This window comes from Entelurus aequoreus, linkage group LG25 (assembly GCF_033978785.1).
Source record: "Entelurus aequoreus isolate RoL-2023_Sb linkage group LG25, RoL_Eaeq_v1.1, whole genome shotgun sequence".
NCBI lineage: Eukaryota > Metazoa > Chordata > Actinopteri > Syngnathiformes > Syngnathidae > Entelurus > Entelurus aequoreus.
Window position 1 is genome coordinate 12143639 of NC_084755.1, and position 21594 is coordinate 12165232.

Consider the following 21594-nt stretch of genomic DNA (forward strand, 5'->3'; position numbering starts at 1 on the left):
GCGACAAATAAAGTACGTTTCTTACAAGTTAACATGCTTCACTACACACCGTAGCTCACCGGCGTCACAATGTAAACAAACGCCATTGGTGGATCTACACCTAACATCCACTGTAATGATACCAAGTACAGGAGCGTATCTAGTCGATACTACTAGGAATAAATCTATATTTTTAGCATCTTTCGTTTAAAAAAAAAAGTATATTATGTTTATAAACTCAGGAAATATGTCCCTGGACACATGAGGACTTTGAATATGACCAATGTATGATCCTGTAACGACTTGGTATCGGATCGATACCCAAATTTGTGGTATCATCCAAAACTAATGTAAAGTATCCAAACAACAGAGGAATAAGTGATTATTACATTTTAACAGAAGTGTAGATAGAACATGTTAAAAGAGAAAGTAAGCAGATATTAACAGTAAATGAACAAGTAGATTAATAATTCATTTTCTACCACTTGTCCTTAATAATGTTGACAAAATAATAGAATGGAAAATGACACAATATGTTACTGCATATGTTAGCAGGTAAATTAGGAGCCTTTGTTTGTTTACTTACTAATAAAAGACAAGTTGTCTTATATGTTCACTATTTTATTTAATGACTAAGTTGCAATAAGAAACATATTTTTAATGTACCCTAAGATTTTTTTGTTGAAATAAAGCCAATAATGCAATTTTTTGTGGTCCCCTTTATTTAGAAAAATACCGAAAAGTATCAAAATACATTTTGGTATTGGTACCAAAATATTAGTATCGGGACAACATTAGTCTGCACTATTGTTAAGCAGAATGATTAGTTTATTATTAGTTTATTATTTCTTCGGTCAATGGTCAACAAAATAAACATACAGATGTACATTCATAAACAAACATTTGTACATTCATAAATTTAAAAAAAAAATGTTGCAGACCGAAAGGGTTTAGGCCGAAGTTGAACACTTATTGTGCCTAACCCTATAAACCAAGTCAAGTACGAGATGAGCTTCCAAAAAATATGAAATTTCCCTTTCACAACATATTATAAATACACATTGTACACAACATAAATACTGTTCAATTATATACACGGTAAAGGCATGTGAAATATCCTTGTACACATGTTAAACCTTTGCACCAATTATATACTATATACAAACAATTATACTTCCAATATATTAATATCCCACATTTAGTTTTTAATTAACATTGATCATGGTATCAACTACTATGTTGATTCAAGAGTGATATATTTTTCCAAGACATTGGTCTTAAAGTTTTTTTTAAACGTGTGAATGGAGCTGGAACATTTTACAAAAACACCAGCCAAAACGGTAAAACAATATCAAAATGGCAGACATTTATCCATGAAAATATGCATAAGTTGCTGACGGTGTGTTTGACTGAAAAGCAGTTTGACAAAAATACTGTAGAAGCTGTTCTATTTTTAAACAAAGAAAACAATCTGACGTTGTCTTTATTTTGAAGTTATCGTGCCGTGATTTTACCAGTCCGGGAGTAGATTATTCTCCACGTGGCCCCCCGATCCAAAATGAGTTCGACACCCCTGATTTAAAAGTGTTATCTTCGTCCGCAGCCCGCGTGGGACTCATGCACATCGGAGTGTTCATCCTGCTGCTGCTGAGCGGGGAGAGAAACTTCGGCGTGCGCTTGAACAAGCCCTACGCCCTCCACGTGCCCATGGACATCCCCGTCTTCACAGGCACTCACGCCGACCTGCTTGTTGTGGTGAGAAGCCCGACCCGTCGCCATGGAGACGCCGGGAAAGAAAGACGCCGACCAGCTGTCGCTCTTGTTTGCCTTCGCAGGTCTTCCATAAGATTATCACCACGGGCCACCAGCGTTTACAGCCGCTCTTCGACTGCCTGCTCACCATCGTCGTGAATGGTGACGTCCCCCTCGTTGTTGTCACCAACCACACCTCGTAAAGAATTCCCCTAAACAGCCATTTTCTCCTCAGTGTCTCCATATTTGAAAAGCCTGTCCATGGTCGCGGCTAACAAGCTGCTCCACCTGCTGGAAGCCTTCTCCACCAGCTGGTTCCTGTTCTCTGCCGTCCAGAACCACCACCTTGTCTTCTTCCTGCTGGAGGCGTTTAACAACATCATACAGTACCAGTTTGACGGTGAGAGAGAGGACTTGTTTCCTTCCAGCCTGAGAATGCAAATATTTGAGAAGGTGTAAACCCGCGCGCATGCATGCTTCCCAACCTCCACAACCAAACAGTGGCGGATCAGAGCTTACATTATCTCACCCTCATACTTTAGAATTGTTATTACTAGATATGTCCGATAATGGCTTTTTTGCCGATACCGATATATACAGTTGTGGAATTAACACATTATGCGTAATTTTGTTGTGATGCCCCGCTGGATGCATTAAAGCAGGGGTCACCAGGACCAGGGGCCGTACTTATCAAGCTTCTTAGAGTGCCATTTTACACTTAAGTCCTGAGAATTTGCGAAATTTAGTCCTACTCTCAAACTTAAGAATAAAAGCTTTTTATCAACGTTCTTAAGTCTAAGAATCACTCCTACTCTCCACGATATTTAAGAGACCTTCAGAGGTGTCTTAAGTGGTTAGGAGTTGCCAGCAGGGGATGGCACTGAGGCGAGAGAGACGTGCGCGAACGTTCAGGGAACGGAACAATGTTTTGGTTTTTTTTGATGACGAGCAGCTGATCAAACGGTATCGTTTAGACAGAGCGGATATTATTTTTGTCACAGATTTAATACTTTTCGATTCCTTGTTGATTTCTGCATGTGTCTGCAGTGGGCTAGTATATATAGAGCCACCCACACCAGTTTCAAATTAGTTGCCTAATTAATGAATTGGAAAGAAAATGTTATGACAGTAGCGTATGTGTGTGGCCGTGAGGTGAGTGACGTCAGTGAGTGTGTGGGCGATAGAAGAGAGGGAGCGGTAGCGTGAGTGCCGGCGGGGACTAGTTTGTTTTGTATTATTTTGTAGTTTATTGTCAAAATATACACTACCATTGTCCACTTAAATATTTCCAAGATATTTCTTTATTCTTAGACAACGGATTCCATTCCGTGATTGGTCATTTCTATAGACACAGAAATGACGTCACCTAAAATTCCGTTTACGGCACATAGTAATGTCGTAATTCAGCTCTGAGTGTGACACTTAAGATTCAGTCCTACACTTCGCTGAAAGTGTAAGACGCTTGATAACTAACTTTTAAGTGCAGCTTTCAGCGAAGAATTTATTTACTCTTAAGTCAACTCTTAGCAGACTTCTTAGGAGTAATTCTAAGAAGCTTGATAAGTACGGCCCCAGATGAGTAGCCCGCTGGCCTGTTCTAAAAATAGCTCAAATAGCAGCACTTACCAGTGAGCTGCCTCTATTTTATAAATTGTATTTATTTACTAGCAAGCTGGTCTCGCTTTGCCCGACATTTTTAATTCTAAGAGAGACAAAACTCAAATAGAATTTGAAAATCCAAGAAAATATTTTAAAGACTTGGTCTTCACTTGTTTAAATACATTCATTAATTTTTTTACTTTGCTTCTTATAACTTTCAGAAAGACAATTTTACAGAAAAAATACAACCTTAAAAATGATTTCAGGATTTTTAAACACGTATACCTTTTTACCTTTTAAATTCCTTCCTCTTCTTTCCTGACAATTTAAATCAATGTTCAAGTAAAACATTTTTTTTTATTGTAAAGAATAAGAGAAACATTTTAATTGAATTCTTCATTTTAGCTTCTGTTATTTCAACGAGCAATATTTGTGAAATATTTCTTCAAATTTATGATTAAAAGTCAAAAAAAATATTCTGGCAAATCTAGAAAATCTGTAGAATCAAATTTGAATCTTATTTCAAAGTCTTTTGAATTTCTTTTAAAATTTTCTGGAAAATCTAGAAGAAATAATGATTTGTCTTTGTTAAAAATATAGCTTGGTCCAAATTGTTATATATTCTAACAAAGTGTAGATTGGATTTTAACCTATTTAAAACATGTCATCAAAATTCTAAAATTAATCTTAATCAGGAAAAATTACTAATGATGTTCCATAAATTCTTTTTTGAATTTTTTCAAAAAGATTCAAATTAGCTAGTTTTTCTCTTCTTTTTTTCGGTTGAATTTTGAATTTTAAAGAGTCGAAATAGAGGATAAACTATGTTTCAAAATTTAATTGTCATTTTTTTCGTGTTTTCTCCTCTTTTAAACCGTTCAATTAAGTGTGAATATCATTAATTATTAATAATAACATAGAGTTAAAGGTAAATTGAGCAAATTGGCTATTTCTGGCAATTTATTTAAGTGTGTATCAAACTGGTAGCCCTTCGCATTAATCAGTACCCAAGAAGTAGCTCTTGGTTTCAAAAAGGTTGGTGACCCCTGCATTAAACAATGTAACAAGGTTTTCCAAAATAAATCAACTCAAGTTATGGAAAAAAAAATGCCAACATGGCACTGCCATATTTATTATTGAAGTCACAAAGTGCATTATTTTTTTTTAACATGCCTCAAAACAGCAGCTTGGAATTTGGGACATGCTCTCCCTGAGAGAGCATGAGGATGTTGAGGTGGGCGGGGTCTTGGGTAGGGGGTAGCGCGGGGTGTATATTGTAGCATCCCGGAAGAGTTAGTGCTGCAAGGGGTTCTGGGTATTTGTTCTGTTGTGTTACGGTGCGGATGTTCTCCCGAAATGTGTTTGTCATTCTTGTTTGGTGTGGGTTCACAGTGTGGCGCATATTTGTAACAGCGTTAAAGTTGTTTATACGGTCACCCTCAGTGTGACCTGTATGGCTGTTGATCAAGTATGCGTTGCATTCACTTGTGTGTGTGAAAAGCCATAGATATTATGTGATTGGGCCGGCACGCAAAGGCAGTGCCTTTAAGGTTTATTAGCGCTCTGTACTTCTCCCTATGTCTGTGTACCGCTCCGTACGGCGGCGTTTTAAAAGGTCATACTTTTTTAAACTGATACAGATAATTTCCGATATTACATTTTATTTTATTTTTTTTCATTTTGTTTTTATTGACATCCAGCATCAGACATTCCCATCCATTACATCATATTCACATACTTCTTATATCTGTTGTCTGCCCTAAATGTCCAAATGTTTTTTGTTTATATCCCAACCATACCACCCACCACCCCCCCGAAAAGAAAGTAACAGCAAAAAAAACAACAACAAAGTAATATCTACAAATACAACAATTAAATAAACAAAAAATAAATGATAATACATTAATAATAATAATAATAATACATACGATATTACATTTTAAAGCATTTATCGGCCGATAATATCGGACATCTCTATTGGAATGGTTTGAAAAGGTTGAAAAATGTGGAAATTGTGCAATTCGGAAAAAATATCCCATTAATTTCGATGGGAAATTCCTGGAATTTGGGGAAAAGTGGGATTTAAAAAAAAAAAAGATTAGGAGCATGAATGTCCTGAATGAGCTGAATTGGTTGGTGTCGGAATTGTTTAAATCGGTCAATAAACGTTGAAGTAGTAAATGGTATTAGGGAATTTCAGGAAAATCTGGAATTTTTTGGAAAATGGTTATAAACTTGAATGGTCTGAATGAGTTGAAATGGTTGGTGTTGGAATTTTTCAAATCAGTCGAGAAATGTTGAAGTAGTAACATGTTGAGTTGAGAAATGGTATTACAGAATTCTATTACGGAACATCTCTAGTTATTACAGTACAGTAGTGTTGTAACGATACCATTTTTTTTGTTCCGGCACCAAAATATTAGTATCGGGACAACATTAGTCTGCACTATTCTTAACAATAGCAAACAATAACAATATCAAAACGGCAGACATTTATCCATGAAAATAAGCATAAGCTGCTGATGGTGTGTTTGACAGAAAAGCAGTTTGACAAAAATACTGTAGAAGTTGTTCTATTTTTAAAGTACCAAAATTATTTTGGTACTTTTCTAAATAAAGGGCACCACAAAAAAATTGCATTATTGACTTTATTTTAACAAAAAAACGTAGGGTACATTAAACATATATTTATTATTGCAATTTAGTCCTTAAATAAAATAGTCAACATTCAAGACAACTTGTCTTTTATTAGTAAGTAAACAAACAAAGACTCCTAATTTGTCTGCTGACATATGCAGTAACATATTGTGTCATTTTCCATTCTATTATTTTGTCAACTATTATTAAGGACAAGTGGTAGAAAATGAATTATTTATCTACTTGTTCATTTACTGTTAATATCTGCTTATTTTCTCTTTTAACATGTTCTATCAACACTTCTGTTAAAATGTAATTATCACTTATTCTTCTGTTGTTTGATACTTTACATTAGTTTTGGATGATACCACCAATTTGGGTATCAACCCACTGGGTTGTGAATTTTTCCATTCTTCCAAAAGCGCATTGGTGAGGTCACACACTGATGTTGGTGGAGAAGGCCTGGCTCTCAGTCTCCGTTCTAATTCCATTCCAATGGTGTCCAGGTCAGGACTCTGCGCAGGCCAGTCAAGTTCATCCACACCAGACTCTGTCATCCATGTCTTTATGGACCTTGCTTTGTGCACTGGTGCACAGTCATGTTGGAAGAGGAAGGGGCCCGCTCCAAACTGTTCCCACAAGGTTGGGAGCATGGAATTGTCCAAAATGTTTTGGTATCCTGGAGCATTAAAAGTTCCTTTCACTGGAACTAAGGAGCCAAGCCCAACTCCTGAAAAACAACCCCACACCATAATTCCTCCTCCGCCAAATTTCACACTCCTACCACTTCATGGCTGAGTTGCTGTTGTTCCCAAACTCTTCCATTTTCTAATAATAAAGCCGACAGTTGACTTTGGAATATTTAGGAGCGAGGAAATTTCACGGCTGTATTTGTCAGTTCCACGCTGGAAATCACTGAAAGTGGCCCATTCTTTCACAAATGTTTGTAGAAACAGTCTCCACGCCTAAGGGCTTGATTTTATACACCTGTGGCCGGGCCAAGTGATTAGGACACCTGATTCTGAATATTTGGATGGGTGGCCAAATACTTTTGGCAATATGGTGTATCTTGGAGACTAAGCTGGACTAGGGAGCTCCATCCTTAGGATGTGTGGTGGAGAGCACCCTCAGCACCAGCATAACGGTGTGGCACAGCAGCTGCACGGCTGAAGAAAGTGCTGAACAATACTGTAATAAGAATGATGATTATGATAATTTGGGTAGTGACAGTGATATGAATGGTATACAAAAACCGATTATACCACCGTATAATCACATCATTGACAGAACGCTAAACGCTCAATGATCCGACCTGATCTTTTCCAGGTAACTGTAACCTGGTGTACGCCATCATCCGCAAGCGCAACGTGTTCCACCAGTTGGCCAACCTGCAGTCGGACCCCGCCTCCATCCAGAAGGCTCTGCAAAGAAAGAGGAAGTCGCCCGACGTCATCTCCCGCACCAGCTCCCAGGAGACGGTGTCCATGGAGGGTTCCCGACCCGCGGTGCCGGCGGAGCCTGGCACTCTGAAGGCCAGTCTGGTTGCCATACCAGGTAAAATAACCTCACATTCTCATGATGATAATTAGAGATGTCCGATGACGGCTTTTTTGCCGATATCCCATATTCTCCAACTCTTAATTACCGATTCCGATATCAACCGATATATACAGTCGTGGAATTAACACATTATTATGCCTCATTTTGTTGTGATGCCCCGCTGGATGCATTAAACAATGTAACAAGGTTTTCCATAAAATAAATCAACTCAAGTTATGGAAAAAAAATGCCAACATGGCACTGCCATATTTATTATTGAAGTCACAAAGTGCATTATTTTTTTTAACATGCCTCAAAACAGCAGCTTGGAATTTGAGACATGCTCTCCCTGAGAGAGCATGAGGAGGTTGAGGTGGGGAGGGGGTAGCGGGGGGTGTATATTTTAGCGTCCCGGAAGAGTTAGTGCTGCAAGGGGTTCTGGGTATTTGTTCTGTTGTGTTACGGTGCGGATGTTCTCCCGAAACGTGTTTGTCATTCTTGTTTGGTGTGGGTTCACAGTGTGGCGCATATTTGTAACAGCGTTAAAGTTGTTTATACGGTCACCCTCAGTGTGACCTGTATGGCTGTTGACCAAGTATGCATCGCATTCACTTGTGTGTTTGAAAAGCCGTAGATATTATGTCGGCACGCAAAGCGCCTACGTCCGTGTACACAGCAGCGTTTTAAAAAGTCATACATTTTACTTTTTGAAACCGATACCGATAGTTTCCGATATCACATTTTAAAGCATTTATCGGCCGATAATATCGGCAGTCCCATATTATCGGACATCTCTAATAATAATGAATAATTTCATTTATTTGTAGGCCCCAAAACACTAAGGGCTTGATATACTAAAAAATGTGCATATACTAAAACACGTGCAAACCTGATAGCACGTGCAAAGTTGATCTACTAAACGTGTGCAAAGGGGATTGTGTCCGTTAGGTGAGCAGAATACGGAGTGCAATCCATTTTGCAATACGCAAAATCATCAAAACGCCCACGATATTGGGAGAAGAAGATGCAAATGTAATTATTTAGTACGCGCAATGTGACTTACCAATACTCATCACCGTTTTGTCAGCAATAATTTGCGTTTTATTTAGCATGGACGTGCAAACTGACAGTTCAACAGGATCTGGGCTTGTGCCGCAAATACAGACGAGAATTCTCCGTCCTGTGTGTGTGTGTCTACATTTTTGACAGACAGAAATAAAACATATTAAACATTGTGTCTTTTCAGCAACATCCTTTTATAATTTTATAGCTGCTAGAAGACTTAAGGGGCTATTTAAAACAGATTCAATTGATGCACTTTGGTGTCCTATTTTTTAAAATGACGTTTATTTCACATATAATGTACAGCATACTTGCCAACCCTCCCGTTTTTAGCGGGAGTATTCAACGCCTCTCCCGACAACCTCCCGGCAGAGATTTTCTCCCGACAAACTCCCGGTATTCAGCCGGAGCTGGAGGCCACGCCCCCTCCAGCTCAATGCGGACCTGAGTGGGGACAGCCGTTCTCACGTCCGCTTTCCCGGCTTTTAGAGAGTAGAGTGCACAACAAGGAGAGAGAGTTCTTGGTTTCTTATGTGGGTTTATTGTTAGGCAGTTTCATTAACGTTCTCCCAGCGCGGTACCAACACACAACAACAGCAGTCACGTTTAGTCTACCGTAAAGCAGTTCGTCTGCAGTAAACAGCAATGTTGTGACACTCTTAAACAGGACAATAAAAAAAATAATAATAATTGTATGAGCCTTAATTGAGGATAAACTCAACTGTCAAAGCGCTTTGAGTACCTTGAAGGTAGAAAAGCGCTATACAAGTACAACCCATTTAATACTGCCATCTACTGGATAGCCTGCAGAACACTGAAATTCAAGTATTTTATTTATATGAATAATCAATCAATCAATCAATGTTTATTTATATAGCCCTAAATCACAAGTGTCTCAAAGGGCTGTGAATAATAAAATAAAATAAAATAAAAAATATATATATATATATATAGCTAGAATTCACTGAAAGTCAAGTATTTCATATATATATATATATATATATATATATATATATATATATATATATATATATATATATATATATATATATATATATATATATATGAAATACTTGATTTGGTGAATTCTAGCTGTAAATATACTCTCCTCTTAACCACGCCCTTAGCCACGCCCCAAACACGCCCCCCACCCCAAACACGCCCCCCCACCCACCCCCACCTCCCGATATCGGAGGTCTCAAGGTTGGCAAGTATGATGTACAGTATATTATTAAAATTAGAGATGTCCGATAATATCGGACTGCCGATATTATCGGCCGATAAATGCTTTAAAATGTAATATCGGAAATTATCGGTATCGGTTTCAAAAAGTAAAATGTATGACTTTTAGGGAGAAGTACAGAGCGCCAATAAACCTTAAAGGCACTGCCTTTGCGTGCCGGCCCAATCACATAACATCTACGGCTTTTAACACACACAAGTGAATGCAAAGCATACTTGGTCAACAGCCATACAGGTCACACTGAGGGTGACCGTATAAACAACTTTAACACTGTTACAAATATGTGTCACACTGTGAACCCACACCAAACAAGAATGACAAACACATTTCGGGAGAACATCCGCACCGTAACACAACATAAACACAACAGAACAAATACCCAGAATCCCTTGTAGCACTAACTCTTCCGGGACGCTACAATATACACCCCCCGCTACCGGTGCCTCAAAATCAAAAGTCCGGTTAGTACATATTTCCCAGCTCTCAACAATGTAATGCTACATTTTCACACATTCTAATCAATTGTGTTCATACATGGGTTTACCTCCAGGTATTGAAAAACTGACTGAGAAGTCTCAGGTGTCAGAGGACGGCACCATGGTGTCCGTGCCAAAGATGGAACACTCGGAGCAGAATGCGGCCGCAGGAACCAGCGACACCGAGTCCAACTCAGGCCGAGACAATGAAGTCAGTGTTGTTGTTGTTGTTGTTGTTATTGTCGTCAATGTGTGTAACTGATTATTGCTCACAGGATGTGTTCTACACTGAAGCTGAAATGGAGAGAAGACGTGTGTCAAGTGCTTCTTCAGCATCACTCTGGGCTCCCACACAAGACTGGGTCAGTGGTAGTACTAGTGTTGTAGTGGTTAACAGTAGTAGTAAACAGTAATGATAGTAATAAACTAAATAACTGTAGTAGTGGTATCAGTAGCAAACAGTTGTAATAGTTGTAGTAGTAAACAGTAGTAGAAGTAAACAATAGCAGTAACAGTTGTAGTAGTAGTACTAGTAAACAGTTGTAGTAGTAGTAGTAGTAGTAGTAAACAGTTATAGAAGTAGTTAACAGTAGTAGTAAACAGTAATGATAGTAATAAACTAAATAACTGTAGTAGTGGTATCAGTAGCAAACAGTTGTAATAGTTGTAGCAGTAAACAGTAGTAGGAGTAAACAATAGCACTAGCAGTTGTAGTAGTACTAGTAAACAGTTGTAGTAGTAGTTAACAGTAGTAGTAAACGGTTGAAGTAGTTAGCAGTAACAGTAAACAATAATAGTAGTAGTAGTAAATAGTTGTAAACAGTAGTAGTAAAGTTGTAGTAGTAGTTAGCAGTTGTAGTAAACGGTTGTAGCAGTAGTTAGTAGTAATAATAAACAACAGTAGTAGTAATAGTAGTAGTGTTAGTAGTAGTAGTAAAAAATGTTTAGTAGTAGTAAGCAGTAGTTGTAGTAGTAGCAAAATGTTTTAGTAGTAGTAAGTGGTAGTTGTAAACGGTTGTAGGAATAGTAAGCAGTAGTATTAGTTGTAATAGTAGTAGTAAAATGTTTTAGTAGTAGTAAGCAGTAGTTGTAAACGGTTGTAGGATTAGTAAGCAGTAGTAATAAATAGTAGTAATAATAGTAGTATTAGTAGTAATAGTAGTAGTAGGAAAATGTTTTAGTAGTAGTAAGCAGTAGTAAAATGTTTTAGTAGTAGTAAGCAGTAGTTGTAGTAGTAGTAGTAAAATGTTTTAGTAGTAAGCAATAGTTGTAAACGGTTGTATGATTAGTAAGCAGTAGTAATAATAATAGTAGTATTAGTAATAGTAGTAGTAGTAAAATGTTTTAGTGGTAGTAAGCTGTAGTTGTAGTAGTAACATGTTTTAGTAGTAGTAAGCAGTAGTTGTAAATTGTTGTAGGAATAGTAAGCAGTAGTAATAAACAGCAATAGTAATAATAGCAGTATTAGTAATAATAGTAGTAGTAGTAAAATGTTTTAGTAGTAGTAAGCAGTAGTTGTAGTAGTAGTAGTAAAATGTTTTAGTGGTAGTAAGCAGTAGTTGTAGTAGTAGTAACATGTTTTAGTAGTAGTAAGCAGTAGTTGTAAACGGTTGTAGGAATAGTAAGCAGTAGTAATAAACAGCAGTAGTAATAATAGCAGTATTAGTAATAATAGTAGTAGTAGGAAAATGTTTTAGTAGTAGTAAGCAGTAGTTGTAAACGGTTGTAGGAGTAGCAAGCATCAGTAAAAAACAGTAGTAGTAGTAATAATAGTAGTATTAGTAGTAATAGTAGTATCAGTAAAATGTGTTAGTAGTAGTAAACAATATTTGTAGTAGTAGTAAGCAGTTGTAGTAATAGTAGTAGTAGTAAACAGTGGTAGTAGTAATAGTAGGAGTAATAATAGTAGTAGACGGTAGTAGTATTAATGATAGTAGTAATTATAGTTGTAATAGTCCTAGCAAGTAGTAGTAGTAAGTAGTAGTAGTTAACAGTGGTAGTAGTAGTATTAGTAGTAATAGTAGTACCAGTAAAATGTGTTAGTAGTATTAGTAAACAATATTTGTAGTAGTAGTAAGCAGTAGTTATAGTAGTAAAATGTTTTAGTAGTAGTAAGCAATAGTTGTAGTAGTTGTAGTAGTAGTAGCAAAATGTTTTAATAGTAGTAAGCAGTAGTTGTAAACGGTTGTAGGATTAGTAAGCAGTAGTAATAATAGTAGTGGCAGTAAAATGTGTTAGTAGTAGTAAACAATATTTGTAGTAGAAGTAAGCATTAGTAATTATAGTAGTCGTACTAAACAGTAGTAGTAGTAGTATTAATAGTAGTAACAATAGATGTAATAGTCCTAGTTAGTAGTAGTAGTAAGTAGTAGTAGTATTAATAATAGTAGTAATAATAGATTTAATAGTCCTAGTAAGTAGTAGTAGTAAGCAGTAGTAGTAGTAGTAAACAGTAGTATTATTAATACTAGTAGTAATAATAGATGTAATAGTCCGAGTAAGTAGTAGTAGTAAACAGTAGTAGTGTTAATAATAGATGTAATAGTCCTAGTAAGTAGTAGTAGTAAACAGTAGTAGTAGTATTAAACGGAAGTAAAAGTAGTACAACCCCTGGGAAAAAAATCTGAGATTGCCATTCTTGGATGATGTTGATTCAGTTCAATTTTGTAGAAACCAATCAGATAACAGAGATGACATAAATCTATTTATAGTCATTTCAAATGGCAACTTTCTGGCTTTAAGAAACACTAAAAGAAATAAAGAACATACATTGTGGTACTAAGTCAGTTTCAGATCAGATTTTACATCAAGCAGAGTTAAAAAAAGATATAACCACTCAATTCTGAGGATAAAATGATGGAATACATTTGAATTTCCACAGCCTGCAACAGATGAAATGTCTTCATCAGTCTGCTGTTAAAAGCAGTGTTGGGCAGCTGTTGCAACAGGTGGATTAACATGAATCATGGCTCCTACCTGATCCATGACAATTAAAACAAAAGAAGAGGATTATGAAACTTCTTCAAAAGGTAAATCATCACGCAATGTTACCAAAAAGGTTGATTGTTCACAGTCAGCTGTGTCTAACATCGGGGAAGGTCGTAAAAGGCAAACTTATACTGGGAGACCAAAGAAACATCTTCTAGCAATATGTCTTGAAAACAGAAAATGCACAGCAAACAAACTGGAGTCACCGTCTGTGACTCTAAAGCAGGGGTCACCAACCTTTTTGAAAGCAAGAGCTACTTCTTGGGTACTGATTAATGCGAAGGGCTACCAGTTTGATACACACTTAAATAAATTGCCAGAAATAGCCAATTTCCTAAATTTACCTTTAACTCTATGTTATTATTAATAATTAATTATATTTACACTTAATTGAACGGTTTAAAAGAGGAGAAAACACGAAAAAAATGACAATTAAATTTTGAAACATAGTTTATCTTCAATTTCGACTCTTTAAAATTCAAAATTCAAACGAAAAAAAGAAGAGAAAAACTAGCTGATTCGAATCTTTTTTAAAAAACAAAAAAATAATTTATGGAACATCATTAGTAATTTTTCCTGAGTAAGATTAATTTTAGAATTTTGATGACATGTTTTAAATAGGTTAAAATCCAATCTGCACTTTGTTAGAATATATAACAAATTGGACCAAGCTATATTTCTAACAGACAAATCATTATTTCTTCTAGATTTTCCAGAACAAAAATTTTAAAAGAAATTCAAAAGACTTTGAAATAAGATTTCAATTTGATTCTACAGATTTTCTAGATTTGCCAGAATATTTTTTTTGAATTTTAATCATAATAAGTTTGAAAAAAATATTTCACAAATATTCTTCGTCGAAAAAATAGAAGCTAAAATGAAGAATTAAATTAAAATGTATTTATTATTCTTTACAATAAAAAAAATACATTTACTTGAACATTGATTTAAATTGTCAGGAAAGAAGAGGAAAGAATTTAAAAGGTAAAAAGGAATATGTGTTTAAAAATCCTAAAATCATTTTTAAGGTTGTATTTTATCTCTAAAATTGTCTTTCTGAAACTTATAAGAAGCAAAGTAAAAAAATTAATGAATTTATTTAAACAAGTGGTCCAATTTGTTATCCAAGTCTTTAAAATATTTTCTTGGATTTTCAAATTCTATTTGAGTTTTGTCTCTCTTAGAACTAAAAATGTCGGGCAAAGCGAGACCAGCTTGCTAGTAAATAAATAAAATTAAAAAAATAGAGGCAGCTCACTGGTAAGTGCTGCTATTTGAGCTATTTTTAGAACAGGCCAGCGGGCTACTCATCTGGTCCTTACGGGCTACCTGGTGCCCACGGGCACCGCGTTGGTGACCCCTGCTCTAAAGGAAGTGGGATTTAAATACGGAAAAGATGAACGAAAGCCGCCATTAACAACATAACAGAAAAAAACAACGGGCGAACAAAAAGCAGTCATGTGCTATGGATGACTGGATGAAAGTCATATTCAGGGATGAATCAGTCTGCATTAGGCAAGGTGATGATGCTGGAACTTTTACTTGGTGTCGTTTCAATGAGATTTATGAAGACGACTGCCTGAAGAAAATATCAACTTCTACAGTCATTGATGATATGGCTGCGTGTCAGGTAATGAATAAATGCTCAACTTTACATTGACATTTTTCTTATTCCAATATTCAAAATAATGTTTGGGGGTGATGACTTCATTTTTAAAGATGATAATGCATCTTGCCATAGTTCAACAATTGGAGACTTTCTTTGAAGAAGGATACACACGGTCAATGTCTTGGCCTGCAAATAGTCTGGATCTACAAAACCCAAAACCAGTGAAGTTGTCACGTTGTGTGAATGGTAAATAAAAACAGAATACAATGATTTGCAAATCCTTTTCAACTTACACTACCGTTCAAAATTTTGGGGTCACATTGAAATGTCCTTATTTTTGAAGGAAAAGCACTGTACTTTTCAATGAAGATAACTTTAAACTAGTCTTAACTTTAAAGAAATACACTCTATACATTGCTAATGTGGTAAATGACTATTCTAGCTGCAAATGTCTGGTTTTTGGTGCAATATCTACATAGGTGTATAGAGGCCCATTTCCAGCAACTATCACTCCAGTGTTCTAATGGTACAATGTGTTTGCTCATTGGCTCAGAAGGCTAATTGATGATTAGAAAACCCTTGTGCAATCATGTTTGCACATCTGAAAACAGTTTAGCTCGTTACAGAAGCTACAAAACTGACCTTCCTTTGAGCAGATTGAGTTTCTGGAGCATCACATTTGTGGGGTCAATTAAACGCTCAAAATGGCCAGAAAAAGATAACTTTCATCTGAAACTCGACAGTCTATTCTTGTTCTTAGAAATGAAGGCCGCACTGGGAAAACTGGGTCAATTATGTCACGCCCCATAAACCTGACTTTAATTTTTCGAATTAGTGATTGTACTGCTCGAAAAGAAAAAAAAGGATTACTCCCTATATATGTGTACAGGTATGTATGTATGTATGTATGTATATGTGTATGTGTGTGTGTGTGTGTATATATATATATATATATGTATCTGTTTATATATTTTTCAATTATTTTATTTCTGATTATTATTATTATTAATGTATTATCATTTATTTTTGGTTTATTTAATTGTTGTATTTGTAGATATTACTTTGTTGTTGTTTTTTTTTGCTGTTACTTTCTTTTCGGGGGTGGTGGGTGGTATGGTTGGGATATAAACACAAAACATTTGGACATTTAGGGCAGACAACAGATATAAGATGTATGTGAATATGATGTAATGGATAGGAATGTCTGATGCTGGATGTCAATAAAAAAAAAAAGAAATGAAGGCTATTCCACAAAATTGTTTGGGTGACCCCAAACTTTTGAACGGTGGTGTATATTCGATTGAATAGACTGCAAAGACAAGATATTTAATGTTCCAACTGAGAAACATTAACTTAGAATTTAATGGCAGTAACACATTGCAAAAAAGTTGGCAGAGGGGCATTTTGTCAAGAAGTGGAGGTTTTCGCAGCTTACTGCGAGGATTGTTCTCCCAGGACGCAAACGGACTACTCTGGACAAGGCGTGCAGGTAAAAACATGATTTAATCTTGACTCAAAAAGTAAAAACAAAAAGGCGCACAACTTAGCGCAGGATACAAAAGCTAACACTCAGGCAGAACTATGGACATGAAACAAAAACTCGCTAACTGTGGCATGAATAAACAAAACTTACTTGGCATAGCATGAAGCGAACAATTGCATGAAACGAGCAGGAAACAATTAATACAGAGCAATGTCGCCAGGCCGACTAACTGGCAACGACAGGCTTAAATAGTCTCTTTGATTAGAGCCAGGTGCGTGTGTCACTTGAGGCAGGTGGAAACCAATGAGTCGCCATGGTGACCAAACAAGGGAGCGCAAAAACAGGAACTAGTGGAGTCTTAATCAAACAGAAAATAACAAAAAACATGATCCAGACCAAAGATCATGACACATGTTTACCACTGTGTTACATGGCCTTTCCTTTTAACAAAACTCAGTAAACGTTTGGGAACTGAGGAGACACATTTTTTAAGCTTTTCAGGTGGAATTTTTTCCCATTGTTGCTTGATGTACAGCTTAAGTTGTTCAACAGTCCGGGGGTCTCCGTTGTGGTATTTTAGGCTTCATAATGCACCACACATTTTCAATGGAAGACAGGTCTGGACTACAGGCAGGCCAGTCTAGTACCCGCACTCTTTTACTATGAAACCACGCTGTTGTAACACATGGCTTGGCATCGTTTTGCTGATATAAGCAGGGGCGCCCATGTTAACGTTGCTTGGATGGCAACATATGTTGCTCCAAAACCTGTATGTACCTTTCAGCATTAATGGTGCCTTCACAGATGTGTAAGTTACCCATGTCTTGGGCACTAATACACCCCCATACCATCACAGATGCTGGCTTTTGAACTTTATGCCTATAACAATCCAGATGGTTCTTTTCCTCTTTGTTCCGGAGGGCACGACGTCCACAATTTCCCAAAACAATTTGAAATGAGGACTCGTCAGACCACAGAACACTTTTCCACTTTGTATCAGTCCATCTTAGATGAGCTCAGGCTCAGCGAAGGGTGTTGTTGATAAATGGCTTATAGTTTTAACTTGCACTTACAGATGTAGCGACAAACTGTAGTTACAGACAGCGGTTTTCTGAAGTGTTCCTGAGTGAATGTACATCCTCCAAGACAAGGTGATTCCTTAATATTCGATAGTTGTAGTAGTAGTACTACTACTTACTACTGTAGTAAACCGTTGTAGTGGTAATAGTAGCAGTGGAAGTAGTAGTAAACAGTTGTAGTAGTTCAAGAAGTAATCAGTAGTAATACATAGAAATAAGAGTATTAAACAGTTGTAGTAGTTCAAGAAGTAATCCGTAGTAATACATAGAAATAAGAGTAGTAAACAGTAGTTCAAGAAGTAATCAGTAGTAATACATAGAAATAAGAGTAGTAAACAGTTGTAGTAGTTCAAGAAGTAATCAGTAGTAATACATAGAAATAAGAGTAGTAAACAGTAGTAGTAGTTCAAGAAGTAATCAGTAGTAATACATAGAAATAAGAGTAGTAAACAGTTGTAGTAGTTCAAGAAGTAATCAGTAGTAATACATAGAAATAAGAGTAGTAAACAGTTGTAGTAGTTCAAGAAGTAATTAGTAGTAATACATAGAAATAAGAGTAGTAAACAGTTGTAGTAGTTGAAGAAGTAATCAGTAGTAATACATAGAAATAAGAGTAGTAAACAGTAGTAGTAGTTCAAGAAGTAATCAGTAGTAATACATAGAAATAAGAGTAGTAAACAGTTGTAGTAGTTCAAGAAGTAATCAGTAGTAACACATAGAAATAAGAGTAGTAAACAGTAGTAGTAGTTCAAGAAGTAATCAGTAGTAATACATAGAAATAAGAGTAGTAAACAGTTGTAGTAGTTCAAGAAGTAATCAGTAGTAATACATAGAAATAAGAGTAGTAAACAGTAGTAGTAGTTCAAGAAGTAATCAGTAGTAATACATAGAAATAACAGTAGTAAACAGTAGTAGTAGTTCAAGAAGTAATCAGTAGTAATACATAGAAATAAGAGTAGTAAACAGTTGTAGTAGTTCAAGAAGTAATAGAAATAAGAGTAGTAAACAGTTGTAGTAGTTCAAGAAGTAATCAGTAGTAATACATAGAAATAAGAGTAGTAAACAGTTGTAGTAGTTCAAGAAGTAATCAGTAGTAACACATAGAAATAAGAGTATTAAACAGTAGTAGTAGTTCAAGAAGTAATCAGTAGTAATACATAGAAATAAGAGTAGTAAACAGTTGTCGTAGTTCAAGAAGTAATCAGTAGTAATACATAGAAATAAGAGTAGTAAACAGTAGTAGTAGTTCAAGAAGTAATCAGTAGTAATACATAGAAATAAGAGTAGTAAACAGTAGTAGTAGTTCAAGAAGTAATCAGTAGTAATACATAGAAATAAGAGTAGTAAACAGTTGTAGTAGTTCAAGAAGTAATAGAAATAAGAGTAGTAAACAGTTGTAGTAGTTCAAGAAGTAATCAGTAGTAATACGTAGAAATAAGAGTAGTAAACAGTTGTAGTAGTTCAAGAAGTAATCAGTAGTAATACGTAGAAATAAAAGTAGTAAACAGTAGTAGTAGTTCAAGAAGTAATCAGTAGTAATACATAGAAATAAAAGTAGTAAACAGTTGTAGTTCAAGAAGTAATCAGTAGTAATACGTAGAAATAAGAGTAGTAAACTGTTGTAGTAGTTCAAGAAGTAATCAGTAGTAATACATAGAAATAAGAGTAGTAAACAGTAGTAGTAGTTCAAGAAGTAATCAGTAGTAATACATAGAAATAAGAGTAGTAAACAGTTGTAGTAGTTCAAGAAGTAATCAGTAGTAATACATAGAAATAAGAGTAGTAAACAGTAGTAGTAGTTCAAGAAGTAATCAGTAGTAATACGTAGAAATAAGAGTAGTAAACAGTTGTAGTAGTTCAGGAAGTAATCAGTAGTAATACATAGAAATAAGAGTAGTGAACAGTTGTAGTAGTTCAAGAAGTAATCAGTAGTAATACATAGAAATAAGAGTAGTAAACAGTTGTAGTAGTTCAGGAAGTAATCAGTAGTAATACATAGAAATAAGAGTAGTAAACAGTTGTAGTAGTTCATGAAGTAATCAGTAGTAATACGTAGAAATAAGAGTAGTAAACAGTGGTAGTAGTTCAAGAAGTAATCAGTAGTAATAGTTTCATAGAAATAAGAGTAGTAAACAGTTGTAGTAGTTCAAGAAGTAATCAGTAGTAATACGTAGAAATAAGAGTAGTAAACAGTAGTAGTAGTTCAAGAAGTAATCAGTAGTAATACATAGAAATAAGAGTAGTAAACAGTTGTTGTAGTAGTTCAAGAAGTAATCAGTAGTAATACATAGAAATAAGAGTAGTAAACAGTTGTAGTAGTTCAAGAAGTAATCAGTAGTAATACGTAGAAATAAAAGTAGTAAACAGTAGTAGTAGTTCAAGAAGTAATCAGCAGTAATACATAGAAATAAAAGTAGTAAACAGTTGTAGTAGTTCAAGAAGTAATCAGTAGTAATACGTAGAAATAAGAGTAGTAAACAGTTGTAGTAGTTGAAGTAATCAGTAGTAATACATAGAAATAAGAGTAGTAAACAGTAGTAGTAGTTCAAGAAGTAATCAGTAGTAATACATAGAAATAAGAGTAGTAAACAGTTGTAGTAGTTCAAGAAGTAATCAGTAGTAATACATAGAAATAAGAGTAGTAAACAGTTGTAGTAGTTCAAGAAGTAATCAGTAGTAATACGTAGAAATAAGAGTAGTAAACAGTTGTAGTAGTTCAAGAAGTAATCAGTAGTAATACGTAGAAATAAGAGTAGTAAACAGTTGTAGTAGTTCAAGAAGTAATCAGTAGTAATAGTTTCATAGAAGTAAGAGTAGTAAACAGTGGTAGTAGTTCAAGAAGTAATCAGTAGTAATAGTTTCATAGAAATAAGAGTGTTTCCTGTCTTCCTTACCAGGTCCTGTCCTGGAAGTGCAAGCTGCCATTACAGACCATCATGCGTCTTCTCCAGGTGTTAGTCCCTCAGGTGGAGAAGATCTGCATTGACAAGTAAATACGTTTATACATTTTTATTTGCTTACTTTTTTTAACCCACGTCGGGAATAAAAGTCCTCTCGGTCGGTATTTCAGGGGTCTGACGGATGAGTCCGAGATCCTGAAGTTTCTCCAGCACGGAACATTAGTGGGCCTGCTGCCCGTCCCTCACCCCATCCTCATCAGGAAGTACCAGGCCAACGCCGGCACCGCCATGTGGTTCCGCACCTACATGTGGGGCGTGGTCTATTTGCGGTAAGTCAACGAGCTGGACAATGTAGACCACTGGTGTCCGCCACGTCATTTTACATGGCCCGCGAACGCCTGTAAATAATGTAAATAAAGTAAATTATCTTTTATTACTAAATGTATTCAGTCTTTCCATTGTGACACACAACATATACAGTCGTGGTCAAAAGTTTACATACACTTGTAAAGAACATAATGTCATGGCTGTCTTGAGTTTACAATCATTTCTACAACTCTTATTTTTTTTGTGATAGAGTGATTGGAGCACATACTTGTTGGTCACAAAAAATAAGTTTGGTTCTTTTATGAATTTATTATGGGTCTACTGAAAATGTGAGCAAATGTGCTGGGTCAAAAGTATACATACAGCAATGTTCATATTTGCTTACATGTCCCTTGGCAAGTTTCACTGCAATAAGGCGCTTTTGGTAGCCATCCACAAGCTTCTGGTTTGAATTTTTGACCACAAAATTAGTGCAGTTCAGCTAAATGTGTTGGTTTTCTGACATGGACTTGTTTCTTCAGCATTGTCCACACGTTTGAGTCAGGACTTCGGGAAGGCCATTCTAAAACCTTAATTCTAGCCTGGTTTAGCCATTCCTTTACCACTTTTGACGTGTGTTTGGGGTCATTGTCCTGTTGGAACACCCAACTGCGCCCAAGAACCAACCTCCGGGCTGATGATTTTAGGTTGTCCTTTTTTGCCGATATCCGATATTGTCCAACTCTTAATTACCGATACCGATATCAACCGATACATACAGTTGTGGAATTAACACATTATTATGCCTAATTTTGTTGTGATGCCCCGCTGGATGCATTAACACGCGAAGTCCCAGAGAAGGGTCAATTGACATTTTTACCTAGAAAACACACAAGAGGGTCATTTGACCCCTAGTCCCCCCTGTGGACACTCCTTTTGTTA

General features: G+C 35.9%; 1 protein-coding gene across 1 annotated transcript in view; it reads left to right on the top strand.

The window, feature by feature from the left end:
- LOC133642724 (protein HID1-like) overlaps positions 1-21594 on the top strand; it is a 47685-nt gene that overhangs the window by 23323 nt on the left and 2768 nt on the right. The window contains exons 11-18 of the mRNA XM_062037080.1: positions 1583-1734; positions 1815-1893; positions 1967-2131; positions 7294-7521; positions 10362-10498; positions 10563-10649; positions 20344-20435; positions 20517-20675. Coding sequence (XP_061893064.1) covers positions 1583-1734; positions 1815-1893; positions 1967-2131; positions 7294-7521; positions 10362-10498; positions 10563-10649; positions 20344-20435; positions 20517-20675 — 1099 coding nt within the window. The remainder of the gene's footprint in view (positions 1-1582; positions 1735-1814; positions 1894-1966; positions 2132-7293; positions 7522-10361; positions 10499-10562; positions 10650-20343; positions 20436-20516; positions 20676-21594) is intronic.